The 20,667-nt window shown below is 50.7% G+C and overlaps 9 protein-coding genes and 1 non-coding gene across 10 annotated transcripts; 4 read left to right on the top strand and 6 right to left on the bottom strand.

The window, feature by feature from the left end:
• Positions 1-332: 332 nt before the first annotated feature.
• BU25DRAFT_410081 (ZIP zinc transporter-like protein) lies at positions 333-2,144 on the bottom strand. Its single transcript, XM_033706195.1, has 3 exons — positions 1,941-2,144; positions 728-1,797; positions 333-676 (listed from the first exon to the last, which is right to left on the bottom strand). Exons 1-3 carry the CDS (start codon positions 2,088-2,090, stop codon positions 661-663), a joined length of 1,236 nt encoding a protein of 411 aa, XP_033562709.1. The 5' UTR covers positions 2,091-2,144; the 3' UTR covers positions 333-660.
• A 197-nt stretch (positions 2,145-2,341) lies between these two features.
• Positions 2,342-3,088, top strand: BU25DRAFT_306661 (60S ribosomal subunit biogenesis protein-like protein Nop16; the record flags this gene model as incomplete). Its single annotated transcript, XM_033702074.1, has 2 exons — positions 2,342-2,451; positions 2,503-3,088. Coding segments are annotated over 2 exons (696 nt in total), but the record flags the coding sequence as incomplete, so codon positions are not given.
• A 4,194-nt stretch (positions 3,089-7,282) lies between these two features.
• BU25DRAFT_339278 (MFS general substrate transporter) lies at positions 7,283-9,354 on the top strand (the record flags this gene model as incomplete). Its single annotated transcript, XM_033702762.1, has 5 exons — positions 7,283-7,488; positions 7,553-7,683; positions 7,744-8,478; positions 8,527-8,731; positions 8,781-9,354. The coding sequence occupies 5 exons, from the start codon at positions 7,283-7,285 to the stop codon at positions 9,352-9,354; spliced, it is 1,851 nt and encodes a 616-aa protein (XP_033562707.1).
• A 293-nt stretch (positions 9,355-9,647) lies between these two features.
• BU25DRAFT_37519 (uncharacterized protein) lies at positions 9,648-10,479 on the top strand. Its single transcript, XM_033704085.1, has one exon. The coding sequence runs from the start codon at positions 9,886-9,888 to the stop codon at positions 10,306-10,308; it is 423 nt and encodes a 140-aa protein (XP_033562706.1). The 5' UTR covers positions 9,648-9,885; the 3' UTR covers positions 10,309-10,479.
• Positions 10,480-11,829: 1,350 nt separating this feature from the next.
• Positions 11,830-12,818, bottom strand: BU25DRAFT_410076 (uncharacterized protein). The gene is made up of 2 exons (XM_033706194.1): positions 12,449-12,818; positions 11,830-12,367 (listed from the first exon to the last, which is right to left on the bottom strand). The coding sequence occupies exons 1-2, from the start codon at positions 12,651-12,653 to the stop codon at positions 11,997-11,999; spliced, it is 576 nt and encodes a 191-aa protein (XP_033562705.1). The 5' UTR covers positions 12,654-12,818; the 3' UTR covers positions 11,830-11,996.
• Positions 12,767-13,699, bottom strand: BU25DRAFT_37506 (uncharacterized protein). The gene is made up of 2 exons (XM_033704080.1): positions 13,579-13,699; positions 12,767-13,518 (listed from the first exon to the last, which is right to left on the bottom strand). The coding sequence occupies exon 2, from the start codon at positions 13,384-13,386 to the stop codon at positions 12,880-12,882; it is 507 nt and encodes a 168-aa protein (XP_033562704.1). The 5' UTR covers positions 13,387-13,518; positions 13,579-13,699; the 3' UTR covers positions 12,767-12,879.
• A 1,481-nt stretch (positions 13,700-15,180) lies between these two features.
• On the top strand, positions 15,181-15,263 carry BU25DRAFT_t63. Its single transcript has one exon. It is a non-coding gene; the product is annotated as a tRNA-Val (tRNA).
• Positions 15,264-15,805: 542 nt separating this feature from the next.
• BU25DRAFT_366321 (uncharacterized protein) lies at positions 15,806-16,271 on the bottom strand (the record flags this gene model as incomplete). Its single annotated transcript, XM_033703845.1, has 2 exons — positions 15,806-16,007; positions 16,058-16,271. Coding segments are annotated over 2 exons (270 nt in total), but the record flags the coding sequence as incomplete, so codon positions are not given.
• Positions 16,272-16,701: 430 nt separating this feature from the next.
• Positions 16,702-17,661, bottom strand: BU25DRAFT_37496 (uncharacterized protein). The gene has a single exon (XM_033704078.1). It carries the CDS (start codon positions 17,591-17,593, stop codon positions 17,093-17,095), a length of 501 nt encoding a protein of 166 aa, XP_033562702.1. The 5' UTR covers positions 17,594-17,661; the 3' UTR covers positions 16,702-17,092.
• A 768-nt stretch (positions 17,662-18,429) lies between these two features.
• Positions 18,430-19,603, bottom strand: BU25DRAFT_447969 (RmlC-like cupin; the record flags this gene model as incomplete). The annotated part of the gene is made up of 2 exons (XM_033709568.1): positions 18,430-19,278; positions 19,331-19,603. The coding sequence occupies 2 exons, from the start codon at positions 19,601-19,603 to the stop codon at positions 18,430-18,432; spliced, it is 1,122 nt and encodes a 373-aa protein (XP_033562701.1).
• Between the last annotated feature and the right edge of the window lie 1,064 nt (positions 19,604-20,667).

The raw sequence follows: 20,667 nt of genomic DNA, 5'->3' as shown, positions 1-20,667 counted from the left end.
CCCATTGTCAGATGCATGGTGCGAGGCTCGAGCGCAGCCATCATCTCAAAATAGTCCTGGCTTGGCAATGGCGCGCACAGTCTGTCGTCAAAGGATTTTGAAGGAGCAAGGCACTCAGAGAGGCTGATGCATGGAGATCTATTGTTATTCGCAGGAGTATGCAGCGATTCAATTGCAGCCCACCCCGCACCTCGATCCTGCGAGTTAATGAAAGTCGCCGACGGAAGTGGTTTGCACGAAGATCCGAAGAACGGACGAAGCGAGGAACGCGAGATTGTACGGAGGTCGTGATTAGGGTGACCCCAGATATTGCATGGGTCGTGGATCTCTGGTTTGCGCAGTAGAGCAGGGGTTCAAGCTGAAACGGACGAAGGCCCAGCCACATCCAGAAAGTGTTTCGTACAATGTAAGCTGTGATTGTGTGTACGCATCGTGATGATGCGGCTTTGAAGTTGTATTTGATGAGGCGTCCGTGTGTAGCAGGCGCCAGTGCCCACAATGCCGACTCAGTCTAAGTCTAAACTACTCCGGTCTCGCAATGCAAATGCTTTTGTTCACCAGGAAACGGCGATGTGGTAGTAGTTGCGCCATGAGATACACATGGCACCGAGAGTGAAGCCAAGAGGGCATGAGATGCCAACATGCGCTGATGGGCACAATTCAAGACCAAGAGATCCTGTATACGTGTCAGCAAAAGAAGGTACGCGTGTAAAGCGGAGCGACCTACGCAAGCATGATACCCGCACCTGTGAACATAGCGGCGAATTGCATGAGTGTCTTCTTGAGCTCTTCGCTCTTGTTCGGTCCTGTCTCAAGCAGCTCGGGAATAACAGCGACTGTACCAACGTACAAGAACGTGCCTGCTGTGAACGGAAGCAGCATATCTCCCCACTGCAGGCTGGTTCCCCAAAGACCGGCCCCATGGACCTCCGCTGTGGCCGAGCTGCCACCAAACTCTTGTACCGCGATGCCAATGCACGTTCCAAGGAAGGCGCCCGCAGCCGTTATGAATTGTGCGCCCATTGCCGCCCGCTTGCTGAAGCCTGATTGAATGAGCAGAGCGAAGTCACCCACTTCGTGAGGGATCTCATGGAAGAACACCGCGACAGTGGTGGTCGCGCCAATGGTAGGAGATGCATAGAAGGATGAACTGAGGGCAAGGCCGTCGGTAATGTTATGGGTGAAGTCGGCGATGAGGTTAAGATAACCGCCAAGCTGGACGCTGGCATTGATCTCTTTCTCCTTCTCGGTCGCAACGGCCACGTCGTTCGCAGCGGGCTTACGAGCACGCACACCGTCCTTCGAACCGTTTGTCTCGATACCAGTTGACTTGGCTGTAGCTTCGACCCTCTCGTGGGAGTGTCCGTGGGAGTGATCGTGACCACCTTCGCCGCCAGTCGCGATTCTCAGAGCCTTGTCCATAGCCACAAAGGTGACAAAGCCCACCAGGATAGCCACACCCAGCAGCAGATTCTTGTTTGGCTCGACCATAACGAACTTGACGTTATCAAGCTCATCCTCGCCAAGGAAGATCTCAGGCAGAAGATGGAATAGTGTATCACCAAGCAGTCCACCGACAGCAAATGCCACCATGACAGAGAGCGAGGAGGTGTCGATGTTGGGTGGGCATAGTGCTAGGAGGAAGTTCGGGGGTCCAGAAATGTAGAGTGTAGCGAGAAGGGCGTTGACAGCTGGGCTGCCAGGGAAGAGCACGGCGAAGATCTGAGAGCTCAACGATGACGTGGTAGGGTTGGAAGCAACCTTGTGCTCGTTGAGAGCCTTCACGAGTGGGCATTCCTGGTGAGGTTAGCCTGCTGTTGAGCACGCGACATCATGGAGCTCTTCATTGACGCCTGTTCACGTGCATCGATCTACTGAACAATCCAGTTTGACACTAAGTGACATCGGAACTTCGAGACGAATGGTTTACAGAAACGTACCTGCAACTGCTCCTCAATCTCATGTACACTTAACTGCCCCACTGGCACACCTCCGGTTTCGCCCTTGACAGCAGCTGCAGCAACATTCCATGCGAGCACGCCGAGGAATATCGATAACGAGAATAGTGTTTGATTGCGACGCGACACCATGATGGACGCGTACCCACTAGCTTGACCCGGACAGTTGTTGGTTTGAGAGGCCTGTGACGGTCCAGGGGTCGAGCTGTGAACACATGCATCAGCCGAGAGGTGGAGCTGCGATAAGAAAATCACGCTAAGATAAGAACACTAGCGCGACTGGACTAAATTTTTGGGGAAGCCGCGACCGAGTGGGACGGCGTTTTGACTTTCACACCTTACAACACTTTTGATACCCCCATAAACCTCACAAATCACACAAGATGGGTCGCGAACTCCAGAAGAAAAAGAACAAGTCGTCGCTCCCCAAGAAGCGTCAGAATGGCCCCTCCAAGAAGAAGGTTCTGAGTAACCCCATTATCGCAAAGCACTGGTATGCATATACAAAACTACACATACCTGGAGCTCCCTAATGCGATGGCAGGAACCAGAAGGAGACACTTTCACAAAATTACCGCCGTCTCGGCCTCACATCGCGCCTCAACCACGCAACAGGTGGCACAGAAAAGACAATCGCGCTCCTCGGCCTCAACGACCCCAAATCCTCGCGCGCCGACACAGCCGCCGACAGCACAGCGAACCGTCTAAACATCGTCTCGAAGCAGCCCATCCAAGCGACCGAGATCGAAGAAATCGAAGTCGAGCGCGACCCAGAGACCGGCGCCATCCTGCGCATAACAGGGCAGAAGGAAGAGAAGTTCAACCCGCTCAATGACCCATTGAACGAGCTCGAGGACAGCGACGGCGAGGCAGAGGAGTGGAATGGGTTTGCGATGGTGCCTGAGCGCAGGGAGAATGAACAGCAGAACCCGGTGATTAGTGAGCTGGAGGAGGCGGCGAGGAACGGAGTGAGGAAGGCGCCAAGGAAACAGAGTGAACGGGAGGGAGAGTGGTTAGAGAGGCTGGTGAATAAGTATGGCGAGGATTATGGGAGGATGAGCAGGGATAGGAAACTCAATCCTATGCAGCAGACGGAGGCCGATATCAAGAAGAGGGTAAAGAAGTGGAAGGCAGCAAAGAGCGTTTGAGCACCATTGTTGACGACGATGATCGAAAAATCGAGACAAAGAGCATGGAGAGGCGTTCAGTGCATTTACATATTGAGCATGTCGCTGTTCAGACTTGGGACCTTTAAGAGCCAGCGCAACACGACTGGCGATTACTTCGACCAATGAAACGATGGCACCCACAATGGGCATGGCAGCTGAAACCCCCTCTTCCTTCGCTCCAGCACATCTCTCACAATGCAATCAAAGTGTGCGGTATTTGGAACCTGACTTTCGACCGCGGAAGTCGTGTCTGCGAGAGATGTCGGTTTTCTCTTCAGAATATTCGCGATGACAGCGACAAGGATCCCACGATCTCAGTAGAGGACTCGAGATTGGCCTGGGAATTAGACAGCCTTACGGAAGGTGCACAAAATGATTGCTATATATGCGTCAGCATTTGGAGGCACATCAAACATTACCCCAGAAAGCCTCAAGTGATCAAACTGGGAGTTGAGGAATACATACTTGACCGAGTCTCGTGCGAAATCTTAGGTCATTCAGACACTGCAGGCGAGATACTGCTGATCGAGTTTGAAGTCTGTGGTCTCGTTAATTTGGCTCCCTTTCCGACTTGGCAAATATCTTTCTTCGCTCTAAAAGTGAGCCGTAAGTCGACGACCTATCCCGCTGATCCCTCTCAATTTTAACTTACTAACAATTCTGTATAGCACATATTCGACTTAGTATCGTACCTTCAGAGCATCTTAGAGACAGTGCCCACTCTCTCAAAAGTTTTTGACTCACATTCGAGAACTTCGAGCAATCTCGACAAGCCATACCCGTTACTTCACTTCTTTTGCTTCCAAGACGCTTTGTATGCCACAGTTCGATTGGGTTTTCGGTATGCGTGGGTCGACTCACTGTGTATTATACAAACGATTGGTTCAACTGGAGGCGAAAAGCCGGGCAAATAGCACGAGTGTATAAGAATGCTGTGTGCAATGTCTCAGCTTCCGACTCCGAGTCCGGAATGCAAGGTTTTCTGCCCAGATAACTAGCGAACAACCCAATACCACCACAAGTGAGTTCTGCAGTCAGGGACAGCAAGTTGTTTCATATCGTGTATCGCGATGTCCCGAACGAGATTTGCGAAGGTGCTTTGTTTGAACAAGCTTGGGTGTTCCAAGAGCAGGCTTTAGTAAATTACAACACCCACGCTCATCCATACATACTGACCGGGGACAGGCGAGGAGGGCGTCGCACCTTGAACGCAGTCAGATTTTTTGGGAGTGTAAAGAGCTTTTCGCTGCCGAGATACTGCCCTTGGGCAAAGTGTTCACGGACACGGTCAACGACCATACTTTCGCTAGCCCGGAAAAATGGTATCCAAACTGGCGGTTCAGCATCGGCACCGGGTATAACGATATATGTTGAGAGATCTTACATTCGTTCACCGAAACTAACCTACGAAGCGTTCAATACAGATGTCTGGCTGGGTATTGTGGGCCGATAAACAGGACGCAGTTGACTTATGCATCCGACCGCTTGCCAGCACTCGCGGGTCTTGCTTCTGTGTTCGCTGCAAGATTTCCCTACGACGAATACCTGTCCGGCACATGGAAAAATGATATACCTCGTCAGCTGTTATGGCACGAAGCAAACCGTCATGCACGCCGTAAGCGCTTCTCCGGTCTCAGACTGCCAGACTGGACATTGATTCCAAGCTATTCGTGGGTGTCCAGCGACAGGGAGGTTGCTATCGATGACTTGAACTCTGATAAAAGCGAGAAATGGGTTCCAATGAGTTATGTCAGTCTGCACAGGAGCCCAGGGGTGTAGTCCCAACCTTGTTGTAATGCCAATATAAAAATTGTCGAATTCCCAAGGCTTGTCGGTCAACTGTTTGCTATTATGGAGGGACAAGAGCTTCGAGAGTGGGATCTATTGCCGCACTGGTGTTGTCAGTCTAATGCCAGGCGATCCGCAGCCCATGGCCCGGATGCACGGTAGATCCGGGGATGGCGAGGCTTTGTAACGCACCATTTCGCTCGTATACGAAAAATACCAGAGAGGTCTTTGAGTAATGAAATAGTATATCTTCAGTAATTTTGTCAAAATGATTGTGTTCCACCATCAATGCAAAAGCGCCTGCTTCTATCTCCATATTTCATCGTCTCTGCCATAGCAAAGTCTCCGAACATCTGCAGAAATCCAGCTGTTGTAAACTTCTTGACGCCAATTATGATGGGAAGTCCTGCTTCAATGTCTACCTCAACACCCATCATGTGACGATTTATGGAGTAAAGAGGTCATGTGTGCCATGTGTGCCATGTGTGTAGGTGCAGTGCTCTTGCTCGTTTCAACAAGCACCTCCTGCTCTTGACTGCACGAGATATACGTCATTTAACAGACCCTGATGACTGCCGGGTGAGAGATGATCATAGAACAACACAATATACTGATTCTACTGCTTCGCGCGGTTTCCCTCTGACTCACTGCCTTGCGCGGTTACACCTTCATTTTTTGCAACTACTGCAACACATCACTACCCTGGTAGAGAAGCCGAAACCAAAAGAGACACTACCACCTCTGGCCCCATGGGAGTTCAAGCAGTACAATCAGCTCGCAGTAAAGATGGTCTACTACGTTCAACCCCGCCTCACACTCCGCTCTCCTCATACTCACATCCCACAGCACAACATGTTCCGCGGCGCCTGGAATACCATGTCCATAGCCTGTAAAAACCACTTCCTTCCACCGCGAACATCACTATCTTCATTCCTCGACATAGCCCTTCACGTCTGCAACCACCTAAAAGGCCACCATGACCTCGAAGAAACACACTACTTCCCCATCTTCGCGCAGAAATGCCGTGCTTCGCGAAGAAAATGGAGATGCTGAGCCAACGTAAGCTGATTCACGGAGATTTGCTGGAGTTGAAAGAATTTCTCGAAGAGAAGCAGAAGGAATTGAAGAGGGGTGAGGCAGATAAGAAGGACAAGGGGTTTCAGTGGGAGAGAATGAGGATGATTACGGAGGGATTTGGGGAGGTACTTTGGCAGCGTATGGATGAGGAGGTTGAGATGCTTGGGGCGGAGAATATGAGGAAGTACTGGACGTTGGGGTAGATGCGGATGATGCCTTTCTGATCGCTAGGTCGATGAATCGAAAAGGAATGGTTGGCAACCATGTCTTATAAGTGGCATCGTTACGTATATATTGTGCTATCTGTGAATGTACTGTTGGCTGTCAGTGTGCTGTGCGCTTCCATCTACTCTGACAGGTTGTGCCCTGTGTATAATGCCAGTTTGCGTGTGTGGTACTTCTGTGGGTGCGTAGTGGGCTGACGACGATGTCGAGGGCTCAGTCTCATCCTTCGCAACATCTCGTACTTTCACAAGAGATACGGAGTCCTCTTTCATCAATGACTTCGACTGCAATAGGTCACACTTTCTGATTCTGCGTCGTGCGTTCGTCATGATATGACGGCAGCGAGTCTGACATGCCCTACATTGTCGCTCCATTGTCAAGCTCGATCAATCTCTTGTGTGCAAAGTGGCTTTTTTGGTGTTCTGATAGGATCCTGGTTCTTGTCACTTGAGTGATGGTGTTCGCCTAACTAGTCTGTTGGTGTTCCGAGGAACGTGTGCCACGGACCGCTTTCAGCCTTGAACTTACCTACCTCGAACTTACCTACCTTGAACTTACCTCATGCGACACCATAATCTGACGGTAGAAGGCGCTACACGAACGCATGTCAGCTTAGGCAGGCTATTCCTTCCTTGCGCAGCGTCGCGAGGACAAAATCAAAGTTTCCTCGACAGATGTTGACATTTACATGTCATCGGCGTTTCCGAGGCATGATGACATCGCCCAAGCCTTCGCCAATGCCACCGTCGACAGGTTATCAGATCGAATTTTCTCACCAAGCCATGAGGCATCCACAATGGGTGGCCCAGCAGTGCGGGCAGCGCCAGTCGCACATCGTCACACAGCATCCGGAGCTCGAGTCACTGGTAATGATTCGCTCCCGCCATGCAACAGTCGTCCTTGGCTAGCGGCGCCTTACTGAGCTGAGCCTAGTGTTTACCAGCCGTGAACGGCTGAGTGAACGCAGGGTCGATCAGATAAATGTGATCGTCGCCAGGTCTCAGCCTCTCCAACATTCTTCTCTTTGCATTCTCCGCTCTTGAGGTAGGAGACATTTCAGCTACGATGAGGACGTCAATGAGACCAAACGATGGACATTCCCACGATGGGGATGAGAAAGCTTACGATATCAATGCACCACCATCTGATTACCGGTCCGTTGACGAATCAGACAGCCGACGCAGTAGCGAAGAAGCTCAAGCTGGAGTCAAACGCATCGAAGCTGTGAGCAAAGCCTGGACCTTGACCAGCTTGATCATAGCATATGTCACGTACGAATATTCCGCTTGCTTTTCATTCAAGTATCATGAACATAAGGTTTTGACATATGAGCAGGCTTATGCTCATTGCGAATATCACATCTTTGGAAATTCAAGTTACTTCTAATCTCACAGTTTACGCAACAAGTGCCTTCAGATCGCACTCTCTAGTATCGACAGTTGCTGTGGTCCAGGGTGTTGTAAGCGGTAAGCGCCTGATCATTTTCGAATTAGTTGTTCTACCACTGGAGTACTAACCAGACGCAGCCGTTATCAAGCCTCCCATGGGCAAGATTGCCGACGTGTTTGGTCGGCTTGAATCATTCAGTATCTCAATTCTGTTCTACACGCTCGGTTACATTCAACAAGCTGCTTCAAAGAACGTCCAGACCTATGCAGGCGCTCAAGTCTTCTGGGCTGCTGGTTTTAATGGACTCCAGGTTCTGCAGCAGATCTTCGTTGCTGATACAACGGATCTACTCAACCGCGCACTGTTCTCAACTATCTTCGACCTACCTTTCCTCTGGACGACGTGGGCGGGACCTGAGGTAGCGAACAGCATTCTCACCCACACGACCTGGCGTTGGGGTTATGGAATATGGGCTGTTATTTTACCAATCTGCTTCATACCTCTTGCTGTAAGCCTGTTCATGAACCAACGTCGTGCGAAGAAGCTCGGCCTAGACTTCCCAAGCCCATTTAAGGGCCGCACCATCGGTGCAATCTTCAAGAACCTCTGGTACGACCTCGACGTATTCGGGCTTCTGCTGCTAGCAGCAGGGATCTCGTTGGTGCTGCTACCCCTTACGCTCGCCCCTAATGCCGACGATCAATGGCGGAACGCCAGTATGATAGCTATGCTTGTCATTGGCGGTGTCATATGCATTGTCTTCCCATTCTGGGAAAGAAGCAAGAAGCTTGCGCCAAAAGCCTTCTTTCCTCCCAATCTTTTCAAGAACAAGACAGTCGTGGCGGGTACTGCGATTGCCTTCTTCTACTTTAGTAAGTCTATGAGGGCTTGGGATGCTACATTGTACTGACATTATGCAGTGGCTTTCTACATGAGCGTGTTCCCGTACTTCTTCTCATACCTGCTCATCGTCCAAAACAAATCGCAAGTGACCGCGGGTTACATCACCCGTGTCTTCACATTCGCATCGACCGTCGCTTCTATTGTAGTCTCATTGATTATCAAGTACACCGGACACTACAAATATTTTGTTACAGCTGGAGCATGTATCTATATCATGGGTTTGTAAGTTTCATCGCATCCAATACGAGAAGCGTGAACTAACAGTATGCAGTGGACTCATGATTGCTTACCGCACCGAGAATGCATCAACTTGGTCTATAATTGGCAACCAAATCGCTGTTGGAATCGGCGGAGGGTTCCTCAACGTTCCAGTACAGCTTGGTGTGCAGGCGTCCGCATCGCATCAGCAGGTCGCTGCCGCAACTACAGTCTGGCTCACCATTCTCGAAGTCGGTGGTGCTGTTGGTGCAGCAGTCTCTGGCGCAATCTGGAGCACGTATGTCCCATCGAAGCTCCAGCAATATCTACCGTCAGATCTCGCCCCAAACTACGCGACCATCTACGCAGATGTTACCGTCGCGTCCAACTATACGCTGTATCCTCCGGGCTCCCCTGTACGTGTGGCTATCAATCAAGCCTATAATGAGACCATGCGCTACATGCTCATTGGCGCAATATGTGCAGCCGTGCCGATCTTGCCACTGTCCCTCTGCTTGAAGAACTACAAGCTTGATCAAATGAAGCAGCCTGTGGAAGGAAAAGTTATCGGCAGTTCACGGAAGCGCGGGACAATAAAAAGTTGGAGATTCTGGGAACGCAGGTCCAGTGCCCCAGTTATCTCTTGAAGTTAAACAAATCTCGGTGAATATTTGTATTAGGTTACAAGTAGATGTGTATTTCCTAACTACAAAGAAAGGGTTTGTGCGGCAACATCCTAGAGTTTCATTTGTTCCACACGACAAAGCATTTGAGACACCCGACAAAACAAGCAGAATTCCTTCGCCGCGGTTTTCAACAGAGCAAGAAAACAAAACTGAACGTTTCTTAACCCCTCAGATCATGCCTCCGAAATAGAAAGTCAAGCAAGTAGTATGGCCGCTTCAGGCCCTCAAGACAGCCCGAAGCTGCTACGACCGAGTATGGAGGGCTGTCATCGAAAGACAACGCCCACGCTGGAATAAAGGTACGTTGACTTGCAAAGCTTTATATTTGAGGTTTTATAAATCATCTCGCAGCCACGGTCAGAACCAATCTGGCTTTGGGAGAGGGGAACGCAAGGCGAAGAAGACGAATGTCAGAGATTGGTCGAAAATGAGTCAACAGCACTACCTACAATCAACAAAACGACCTTGCCTGCTCAATCAGTAGGGAAGAATATGCCTGCTGATCCTCGTGCCGCGCCGCGTGTCAATGGTGATGCCGCAAGTGTACCGGAAACTTCGATTGCAACTGCCAATTCGATCGTGCCGGCTGACAACACAACGAACTTCGCATTCTGGCCCCAAGACGATGCCAGCCAAGTACGGTTGCCGTCAGATGGGGATCTAAAATTCAATCGACAGTGGTTTAACAGTGCGCTTTTACACCCAGAACAGAATAATTATCAATGGTCCGGTGCCTGTGAGCTCGGGAAAGGAGTGAGTGGCCAGGTAGGTGTGTGGGTGAAGTTAGACCCTTTCGGTGTCGTCATAGACGATGGAGGTGATTCCGGAACTCTTCCTCTGGCGCGTCTTTTAACAGTTGGTGGATGCCTGTATCTTTCTGCGGGACGGCAACGAAAGGGACTTGAGTGCCGCTAGAGATTGGCGACCGATCCTTCACCGAGACCTGCATCTCCAGAATGTCTTCCTCCGACCAGAAAAGGAAAGTCATACTGTACCATCGCCCGAAGACTAGCTCTAGCATCACCTCGTTGAGTACGTAGAGAATGCCCATTATCATCAAGCAGCGTATCGTTGCGTCGTGATCACGGAGAACAATACAAATGATCCAAAGACACCGAAATTTACGCATGCGGATATTCATAGTTGCCAAACATTGTTCTCGCTGATTACGATTGTGCAATATTTGACTTGCAAGCTTCGGGAGACGCGTACGCAGACAACCCCGCTGACTACCTCCTTGACAAGACAGTCCAAGTCTCCGAAAACCCAAGGCTCGTCAGATACCTACCAGTAAGGCTTGCACACTGTTTCTCAAGCCATTGTTCCTGATCAACCCTGCAACAGTTCTTCCATGATCACGACAGCTACAGAACCGAGCCATGTCCGAAACTGAACAGCAGCTCCGACGTGTTCGGCATTGGTATGTATCCAGGAGGTATTTAATATCTTTACTGGAAATGCTGATTAACTGAGGTTCGACGATGTAGAACTTACTGACCAACGGATCAATCGACGACTTCTGCGCACCCCCTGCATTCGATCATGGTGACAATCTTGTCAGCGGAAAGAGTTAAAGCAACGAGTGGCTTGATGAGGATCTGCTCATCGGTGTGTTCCGCGATTGGACTTCAGCTCGCTAGAGCAACGAAATCAAAGCCTGGTCAGACAGTGCCTGAGATACATTCCAGCGGAACCCCCATCGCTTGAGGATTTGAGAGATAATATTACAGAGAACATCACAAATCCACCTCCAACTACAGCACAACCAGCTGGTGAGGGTAGTAGACTGGTATCGACGCTTGACCGGAGGATAGAAAGGTATGCTGTTGGCCAAGATTGCAGTCATCTGAAGAGGAAGCAAGATGAAGGGCATCGCAAAAGCGACAAGAAAAGTGAGAAGAGGCAAAGAAGTTCTGGGCCATTGTATTTTGTCAGTCTTTTGAGCGCCGATTTCTCGCTACTAGCAAACACGCACTATAGGTGCCGTTTTTGTCAATGTCGACGGAGGTGCAACTATCAGTTTTATACTCACCTACCTCAACAATGCGCAAACAATCTTTGTTCAGTCATTAATTGGCAATATAATGACCACTGCTAAGAGTCGACGCTGTTGAAGTCACAGTCTACTGGCCAACCGTCTCGGTTTTCCCTTCGCCATGTGCGCTTGCGCATATCCGCGTTTCAGATCGCGCACCAACCCAATAGTCTTGCCAAGCCCCCCAAGGTGTCACCGAGACCTCGGTGATACTTAGCTGGTGCTTGAGTAGAGCCGCATTCACCCCGGTATGCAAGTCTGGAAGGTCGGAGTGGAGCTCCGCGTGGCAAATCGACTCGAAAGTGTTTCGAGCAAGTGGGACGGGCCGAGGTGACCCAAAGTTCAGGGCTTCGATTTCGACTCACCGCTGCTTACTCACGTCAGTAGAAGTGAGGAAAGGGTTGATCGCATAGACTGTTATTGAATATCTACCGTTCTGCAAGCTGCAAGGCCTAGCTCTGTTTCCTGAAAACTCCGAGTCCCAAAATCGCTGAAGATCGCACTAAAGACAAAGGAAAAGAAAATATGCTGTTGACGAGAAATCGTTCCATCTCTTTTAGGGTATCGTTCAAACTTCAGTGATGGCAACGAGTGTCATCTTTGGCACATCGCCCTCCTCATCTGCAACTTCGACTTCATCGCGCTTTGCCTTCTTCTCACCACCTGCAGCTGCACCGTTGGCGGCGGAGTTCTGGGGAACGTTGACACCGGGGCTGACAACGAGACCAACACCAGCACCCTCTGAGCCCATCTCGATCTTGGGCGAGTTCTTCATAGCCTCCTTAGCGTAGCCGAGAGCTGCGTTGAAGCCCTGGAGGTCACGCTTGATCCACTGCATGGCGTCCTCGACAGCCGCCAGCTGACCCTCGGCGGGTGTGGGTTCGCGCTTTCCAAGGAGCTGGTCGACTGCGCGGCGGAGGTTCATTGATCGTTTGGCAGCTGGTTTCTCTTCAGCAGACTTTTCTCCCTCTTTTGCCGGCTCGGCCGCAGGTGCAGCTGCCGGCTGTGCTTCTTGCTGACCTTGTTGCTGGCCCTCGCCGCCCTTAGTAGCTGCTCCTGAGGCGAGCGTTGCCATCAGCTCCGAGGCTGATTCCTTTGATCCTAGAGAGATCTCTCCATCACCCACTACCAGGGCAGGGGAGTAGGCGCCAAGGTTGATGTTGAGGGGAACGGCAGAGACGGAGACGGCTGCAAGAACAGCGAGGAGGACTTGTTGAGGAAGCATCTTGATGGTGTTGTTGGGATTAGGGTTGTCGACTAGCGATGGATTCGATATGAAGCGATTATGTGATCGTTTTGAAGATTTCGTGAAAGGTCGCTAGCGACTGATTATGGTTCAATAGAGGATTAGAAGTGAATGGAGTGACCGGACTGGAGAACTGAAAGAGTGCATCCTTCAAGATCTTATATACACTGCAACATGTACAGGAAGCCTTGATGTGTGTGCTCCACTAGCCTGACCCCGCCAAGGCCGTGCGGCTGTTTGGGGTGAGGTTGAAACTTCTGTGAAGCCATGCCAAGAGCCTCAAGACCATGCAAGCATACCCGTGGCAGGCGTGGCAAAACTTGCCTCTGCAGCCTCGTTGCCAAGCTTCTCCCGCCGTTTGAAGTCTACTTGAAACTTTCGTGATGCGGAGCCAAGCACTGATAAGCTTGGAGTCTGTAGCTAGGGGCAGTTGAGCCCACAGGGAGTTCCTGCAAGGGTGGAGACCAGCTCGGTCTAGAGCATCGTACACGTTGCTTACTAGGTCACCAAGATGGTATGGGCCTGAGTAGCCCCCTTCTGGTCGCCTTTGGCAGGAGGATTTACTACCAGGTTGATCTGATGTCGTGGCAACTTCTATATGCGCTGCATAGGTGTTCGCATGGGGGACCGGACCAGTTCTCGCAGTATCAATAAACCCCCACTGGACTTCATAAGCAGATGTCATGACTCTGCGGCGATGACCTTCGTGCATAGCCAAGCTTGACGTGTAACGACTACATCTGTAGGAAAACAGTCAGGAAGGCTTGAGATCCCAAGGCTGTAGTTGTCCTGCCAGGCTGGCATTGCCAAGTACAGAACGTGGAAAAGACCGGACGGGACAGCTCTTGGACAAGCCCAGATGTGATCAGCGCCGTTCAGAGTCGTGCAGGTAGAAAATAGATACCTTCTTGGCAACGGATGTTTCTCCACAGTGTTCGTGTGGGGATCACTGTTCCAGGATGGGTGCCTCGGCCCTTGAGCTTCAACTGGAGAAGCTTTTGCTGCAACAGACCATGTGTTAGTTGAGCGGAGCCCGAGAAGCTTGAGCGAGGTGCAAGCTGGGGAGGCGGCTTTGTGAACGCTATTCGATGTTTGAGGTGGGTGTTGCGCTAGGCGTTCAGGCGAAAATCGAATGGAACCAACCGAATTGGGACTCGATCTCGGACGAAGGTGCGACAACCTCAACCTTGGCAAAGCGGACTGTGTGCTCAGTTTGTGACCCTTCCGGTCGTGTCAAGACTTGAGTCTGTGCATCATTGGCGATGCTTGTTGCTGAGTGGCAGGTGCGAACGCGGGAGACTGACGCTGGACCAGATCTGGGCTGTCTCACCGGTCAACCATCAACTCCATCATCATCATAGAACGGCTGGTAAGACAGGCTTCTCCGCAACCACAGGTAAGAGGACGGTCTCAGGTGCGTTGCGCCAGGTGTCGAAGGCGACGAGGTGTTGGGATAGAGATATGATTGGGACGCGAAGTCGCGATGGGTCGAAAACCCCAAAGCGGCGGCTCGTTCAACTGGCGCCGCTTTCACCCCAAATCGACAACGACGATGGACCACGACTTGGCAGCAATGCGCTATTTGCAATGTCTATGATTTCAGGTCTCGGAGTAAGTAGACTGGAATGGCGATGGGACAGTGGAACTTAGCCGCAAATTGTCTGTGGTCCTCTTCAACGCTTCCAGCAACATCCCTCGATATACCGTCAATCAAGCATACACGAAGCCGAAGGACGAGCGATACCAAGCACTGTCACTGATAGGGTTCATCTGGCATCTCTTGGAAGACGTTGAAGTGGAGTAGACCCACTGCCCAGCTGTCCCCCCGCAAAATCCACTCTTGATCAGCTCCCAAGAAGTCAGGCATCTTGGTAGGGGCAGACAACTCTTAGAAGTGGACAAGACTTTAAGCCCGACAACTAGGGAAGCCAAGATGTCGTCACAGCGCGCCTCGGCGTTATAAACAAGCTGAGGATAACCCTGAAGAGTACGCAAGCTTTTTTATGCTACTTCGTATCGCGGCTACATCTTATGCTCTGAGAAGCTTTGAAGATCTTGATCAAGAGTCTGCTTGGAAGTTAAGAAGCATGCGGTCAGCCCCAGCGAGTACGCCGACTTAACTAGCGGATATGTGAAGGTCTAAACGTGGGTCTTTTATCTGACTCTCGTTGAAGGTTCGGTTATTTGATTAACATGAAAAGGCTTTTGAGGCTGTAGCTGTTCATTAACAGTCTTGTCTTCGTGATTTTGGCGATGTGAGAAGGCTAAGATCGTGTCGCCGAAAGGTGGCTCGTTCGCCGATGCAGACCATTCAATGGCCCCACCACACAGTTTAAATTTTTCAGATGCTTCCTGCCTGAACTCTAGGTTCTTGAAATGTCAAGTGTCTGATTCACAAAGCGATTGACCCGGAAAATGGGTACTCATCGTTCTAAGAGTCCCGATTTAATCAGATATATTGTGTTTTAATACTAAAGCTTCCGTCAGCCAATCAGAAGGCTCGAATGGTTCGATGGTGTAGTTGGTTATCACGTCAGTCTAACACTGTTAGCTCACTGAAGGTCTCCAGTTCAAGTCTGGGTCGAATCATCTTTTTGTCTGGGTCACTAGGGGTGTGGTGGCAGAGCTTTTTGCAAGTCGGTAAGACGCAAACCAGAAAGCTCAAACGGTTCGATGGTGCACTTGGTTATTTATCATGTCAGTCTAACACAATTAGCTTATTGAAGGTGTCCAGTTCGAGCCCGAACTGGATCACGACCTGCCAGGGCGTGGTGGCTCTCCGCAGCACCCGCACTTTTTGGTCGAATAGCGCTAAGAACTTGAGTGCGTTCTCTCGACAGGTTTCGCTGACGGTCAATTTACTTTTGCAGTCAAAGCAATATTTTCACAGCTAGAAATAATGTTGCGGTGTATATAACCTTTAGGGCCCGAGGGTCACAAAGGTCGGCCTTTTTGTATCGCTGCGGGGCCGCGACAAGTAAGCCACACAAGCCTCTCATGACTTGCTGCAGGGGACAAACATCAATATTTGGACCCGCAATGCTACAGTACGGACAATGGCCGGTCAACAAGATGCAGATGTCCTGTGATACGCACAAATTCAGTACAAAGGCGTTTTGCGCTATCTACTGCCGATAACATGTATCCAGCACTTACCAACCATATGCACGAGGCGGCATTTCCAGCTCCAGCAGCGTTCCCACTAGCATTGCCGTCATTGTTTCCAAAATTGTTTCCACTGGCGTTTGCAGCTCCAGCACCGTTTGCATTACCAGTGCTAAGCATTGCCCTGTGTCGCGGCCGTACTTGCTTGGATACTCGCACTGCACTGGTCTGCAAAGCTGTCAGTTCCTCCCCAACAACCCTGCTCATTAAACACATACCTTTCTGAGTCGAGCACTGAGCCACGCTCAGAGTCGCGTCTCCTCCACTTGCAGCATTCGCGCAAGCGTTGAACTGCTGATCGCAGCTTCGTGCCAGTGCAGCACCAATGTTCACAAAGGTGTCACCCTTCACTTGAAATGGGCGATCTAGGTTGCCAGAGTCTTCGACGAGGGTGGTTCCGATACCACCGAGAGCGCTGGTGAGTGTTTGGATTATGCCTGGTTGACGGCGTACCGGTGCGCCCAACGCTGCAGCAAAAAAAACAAAAGCAACGATTATGGGCTTGATGTTGATTGAAAAAAAAGTTGGTATGAGATGCGGTTGCCTGGGTATAAACTGTGACGATTACAAGTGTATAATATAATGAGTGACCAGACTCCGAACGAATATAAGATGCAGTGTGATAAACAGGGAATGAAAAGATCGTAGTGATGGTAATGCACCCACTGCTGCGAACATGATATGTAAACTTATAATCATAGCAGGTGCACCCTCGGTGTCCGAAGGAGATATCGTGCACTCCTTCATCAACGACCGTCGTAAAGACGCGCTCGAATGATGTGGTGGCTCGCTTCGCGCTTGCCCCACTTTTCGTTGCTTCTGAGGTGTGCACTTTCAGGCGCCCATCATCTCTCAACCACCATCTCAGCATGCAGGAACGAACATACACTTCTCAGTCGCTGCGTTGATATGACAAGGCTACGGCGACCAGAACTTCTTAAGGTACTCCTCAACCGACACTGGCTTCCCCTGTAGCACCATATCATTGTGGATAGGCTCAATCTGTTGCAGTAAATGCAATAAGTGAAGGTGTAACCGCGCAGAGCAGTAAGTCAGGGGTAACCGCGCGAGCAGTAAAATCGGTATATATTGTTGTTGTTCTTGTTCAGTGTTCTGTCTCTCTCACCGGGCCATCAGGGTCTGTTTACATGACGTATTTGTCGTTCAAACAGAGGTAGAAAGGGCTTGTTGGAAAGGGCAAGAGCACTGCGCCAACACACGTGGCACACATGACCTCTATACTCCATTAACCGTCACACAATCACGCCCTCTCCAGTCTTGTCCAGCGCATGCACTATCTCAGCTTGAAGCCAGAACTTGTTCGGCCACTCAACCGTCTCCTTGGCCTCTTCCTCAACGATCTGCTTGTACGGACGATAGCTGACTTCCATCTTCCTCCCACGCACCTTTTCGATGATATTCACAACCTCGTCCATCCTGGTTGTCTCGCCAACGAAGTTGAACTCCTCCCTCCAAGCACCCTTGGGCAGCAGGCATGCTGCAGCGGTGAAGCGACCTACGTCACTGAGCTCGGTCAGCAAAAGCCGTGGTATGTTGCCTTCGGGTGACAACGGGGTCCTTGCTTTCATGTTCTTCATGTCCCAAACGACAGGCCATTCGAATACGATGCCGTGGACAGGGTCTTCTTCGTTGTGGGACGCACCGAAACCTAAGTAGTTCATGAATAGTCCAATGTGAAAGCCGGCGATCTCGAGCTCTGAGTTTTGCTTTTGGGCATCACGGCATGCATCCATGACTTCGTAGGTTGGACGCAGACCCTCGATGATTCTGGCTACGTTGACGCCTGCAGCAAACTCGGAAGGTGCGAAACGTTTGACACCGCCGCGAATGCTGGCGTTGAGAAGGTTCTTTTGGACCTTGACCCAGTTATCGGCACCGACGGTCGAAATGACCTATCGCGATTAGTGGATGAATAAGAAACTCGAGAGTCAACTTACTGTGTGAACATCCTTCAATGCATCTACCAGAGACTCCTCAGACATATAGTTGACTCGGCGTGTCTCCACATTCAGCTTTTCCAACCAAGACGGGATCTTTGAGCTGGGTCTGGTAAGTACGATCGCTTGTAGTTGATCAGGATAGTCCTGAATGGCTGTCACAATGGCTCGACCAAGCTGTGGAGCAGTGCCGCCCGCGACCGCAATTTTCATAGCCATTGCTGTGACGGAAAATGCTGGAATGAAGATTCTGAGAAATGAGAACTTAGCCTGTTGCCCGGAAAGATGAGGTTTCAGCATCGTCCTTTATACCATGCGTTGCATTCAAGCCAAGTTTGTACAGCTGATCGTCGAGGAACTCGAGCAAACCTGAATGATGAAACAGTCGCCAAAGGGCGTCAGGCAAGCAGTGCTGCCAAGCTGAATGTGCAAAAGTAAAATCGATAACTGCATGCTCGGGATTGTAGTTATGCTCGATATGGCTAAGAAGTACTAAATGCCAGCTTACAAATTGCACACATCCTTCCTTGGTACGCCACAGCTTACGCCAATCCTGTAATACCCAAGCACTACAGACTTGGTTCTAAGTCCGCAAGTTCTGGTTTGAACTTCAACTATGATGCTCATGCAGCTCACTGCGGCCATGTAGCCGAATCCCACTCCTTGGCATTCTGCCTGATCCTAGCATCCACTGTGTCCTCTCCAGCACCAACATACAGGACCTTCGAGTACACTGATTCGCCCCAGAAGCTGAAGGTTGTGTTCGCAGGCACGAAGACAACATCACCAACGGATAGGGTTGTAGTACCATCAAAGCCACCAACGTCAACGCTGACAAGTCCATCAACAACTTCGAGTGCAGTGTGGCCGGGCAGCAAGTACGTAGCAGGCTTAGATCCAGCAACTGGCTTTGATAGGGTGATAGTTCCCTCGGTGAAGTTGCCGTCAGACTGCTGGCTCGTGATGAAGGGCTCAACAATGGCATACGAAGAGTCTTTGTCGCCGGCGAGGTACTTGGGACCATAGCCCTTAGCAACAAAAAATGGTGTCTGAGCGTCCTTGCCCAGTACGTTGGTGCCGTTGTGCCAGATTGCGTCCTCCTCTGTTGCGCCGTTCGCACCGAAGTTTGTAGGGGGGCTAAAAGTCAACTTGGCGTACACATCGTAGCTTTCGAGTGTGGTGATCAGGCTAGAGTCACCACCCGGGTCCGAGAAGTTTCCTTGCGGGAAGGGTGAGTTGGTGGAGGAGCTATAGTTGGCATTTGCAAGGAAGTAGAAGAGGTCTTCGAAGCCACCGGGCTGGATGACGCCAACGAGCTCGACGAAAGGATCGAGGAGCTGGAAGGTGTGGGTCGTGTCGTGGGGCACAGCTCCGTAGTCACCAGGTGTGAGGATACGGCCTGATGTGACATTGTCTTTGCTGGTCCAGAGGGCATATCGACCCTTGAGGCAATAGAAGTTCTCGTAGTGAGCCGCATGCGTCTTTTTCAAATCAGTATGTACTTTGTAACACTTCGCTCAACAGGAGACCTACGTGAGGGAGCACGCCGAGACTCGTACCAGCCGGCGCAGCGGTACTGATCAATGTGAAGGCGTAGTCCGATGAAGGGCCAGTCACCGGGAAGCGGTAGACCTGTGATCCAACTCGGTACCCATCTAGTGCGTATGCTCGCACAATGTATGGGCGCACATGGTCAGGTACCTTAGTCACAATGAGATCACTGACTGCTTGCTTCGAAAGAGCGTGCGAGCTCGATGGAAGGCATGCAGCCAGGCCGACGAGTGATGTAAAAGCGAAGAGAAGCATGGTCAATGACGCACAGAGAAGCCCAGAGAATGAAAGTAAAAACGAATGTAGCGAACCTGATGATGATCTTCACTCATGGAAGACGTCCACGCAGATATAACATTGACAGCAAATCCTTCATCGTACATCCTCTCAATGATCTAGGAACTCGCACGCAAGAGCGATTCATCTAATCTGAGTGCCGCATCTCACACCCGGTAGAAATCCGGCAAAAGTACCATGCACTGGCCCTGTATTCGTAATAGTGTCATTGCCTATCATGGGTTGTGCAATCTCAACCCAATTTGTTCCTTGCACTAGTGCGGCTCCGTATGGACGTACTAAATATGCGGAAAACGTTTATTGGTGTCATTTTCCGGGAGGCGCCGTGCGCACAAGGCACGGCCTTTCTCCTTGAGTGCCGGCTCCTAGACGTTGTTCGTGGCTTGCATCCATCCTCTTGCAACCTTCCGAATTGGTGTCACACAAGCAATTGTGACGTTGGTCATGAACCGCAATACGAAGTCTTTGATATCGAGGCCGCGACTATCTAATGTACGAAGAAAATGCTGCTTTCTTATCGTGCTACAACGTGGAGCACGGTTGTGGCAGTGCTAGCGCCCGCAGTGGAGCCGTGAAGGATACATGCACGGCCCGACTGCGTGCGTCATCGGGCGTCGAGAACAAAGCAAAGGGGCTCACGCCATACCATCGTGAATTGATCTGTAATTCTCGTAGCATGTGAAGCAATTCATTTTCCTCAGTCGATCGTTCGTTTCGTGTTGTTCGATTGTTGTTGTTCTGGCGTAAGTTGACGAATCCAGGTACCGCAGTGGGCCGGTTCAAAACCCACCGATCCAACTGCCATTTGAGGATGTACGAAGTGTACGAAATTCGGAGAGTCGCATCGCAGGCACTTTGCACAGGGCTTAGTGTCGACTTATTGTACACTCTGATGTACAAGCTCTGCGCGCTTCATTATTCCCGACGTTTCGACTGCTATAAGACTACTGTCGTACAGGAGCCTCCACGAGTTGGCTGCCTCCATTTAGTTAGACTGCACAAGCTACCGCATCAGATTCTGT

The sequence above is a fragment of the Macroventuria anomochaeta genome (assembly GCF_010093625.1).
Source record: "Macroventuria anomochaeta strain CBS 525.71 unplaced genomic scaffold BU25scaffold_13, whole genome shotgun sequence".
Classification (NCBI taxonomy): Eukaryota; Fungi; Ascomycota; class Dothideomycetes; order Pleosporales; family Didymellaceae; genus Macroventuria; species Macroventuria anomochaeta.
Note: the sequence above shows the minus strand (reverse complement) of the source record. Positions and strands in the feature narration are given on the sequence as shown.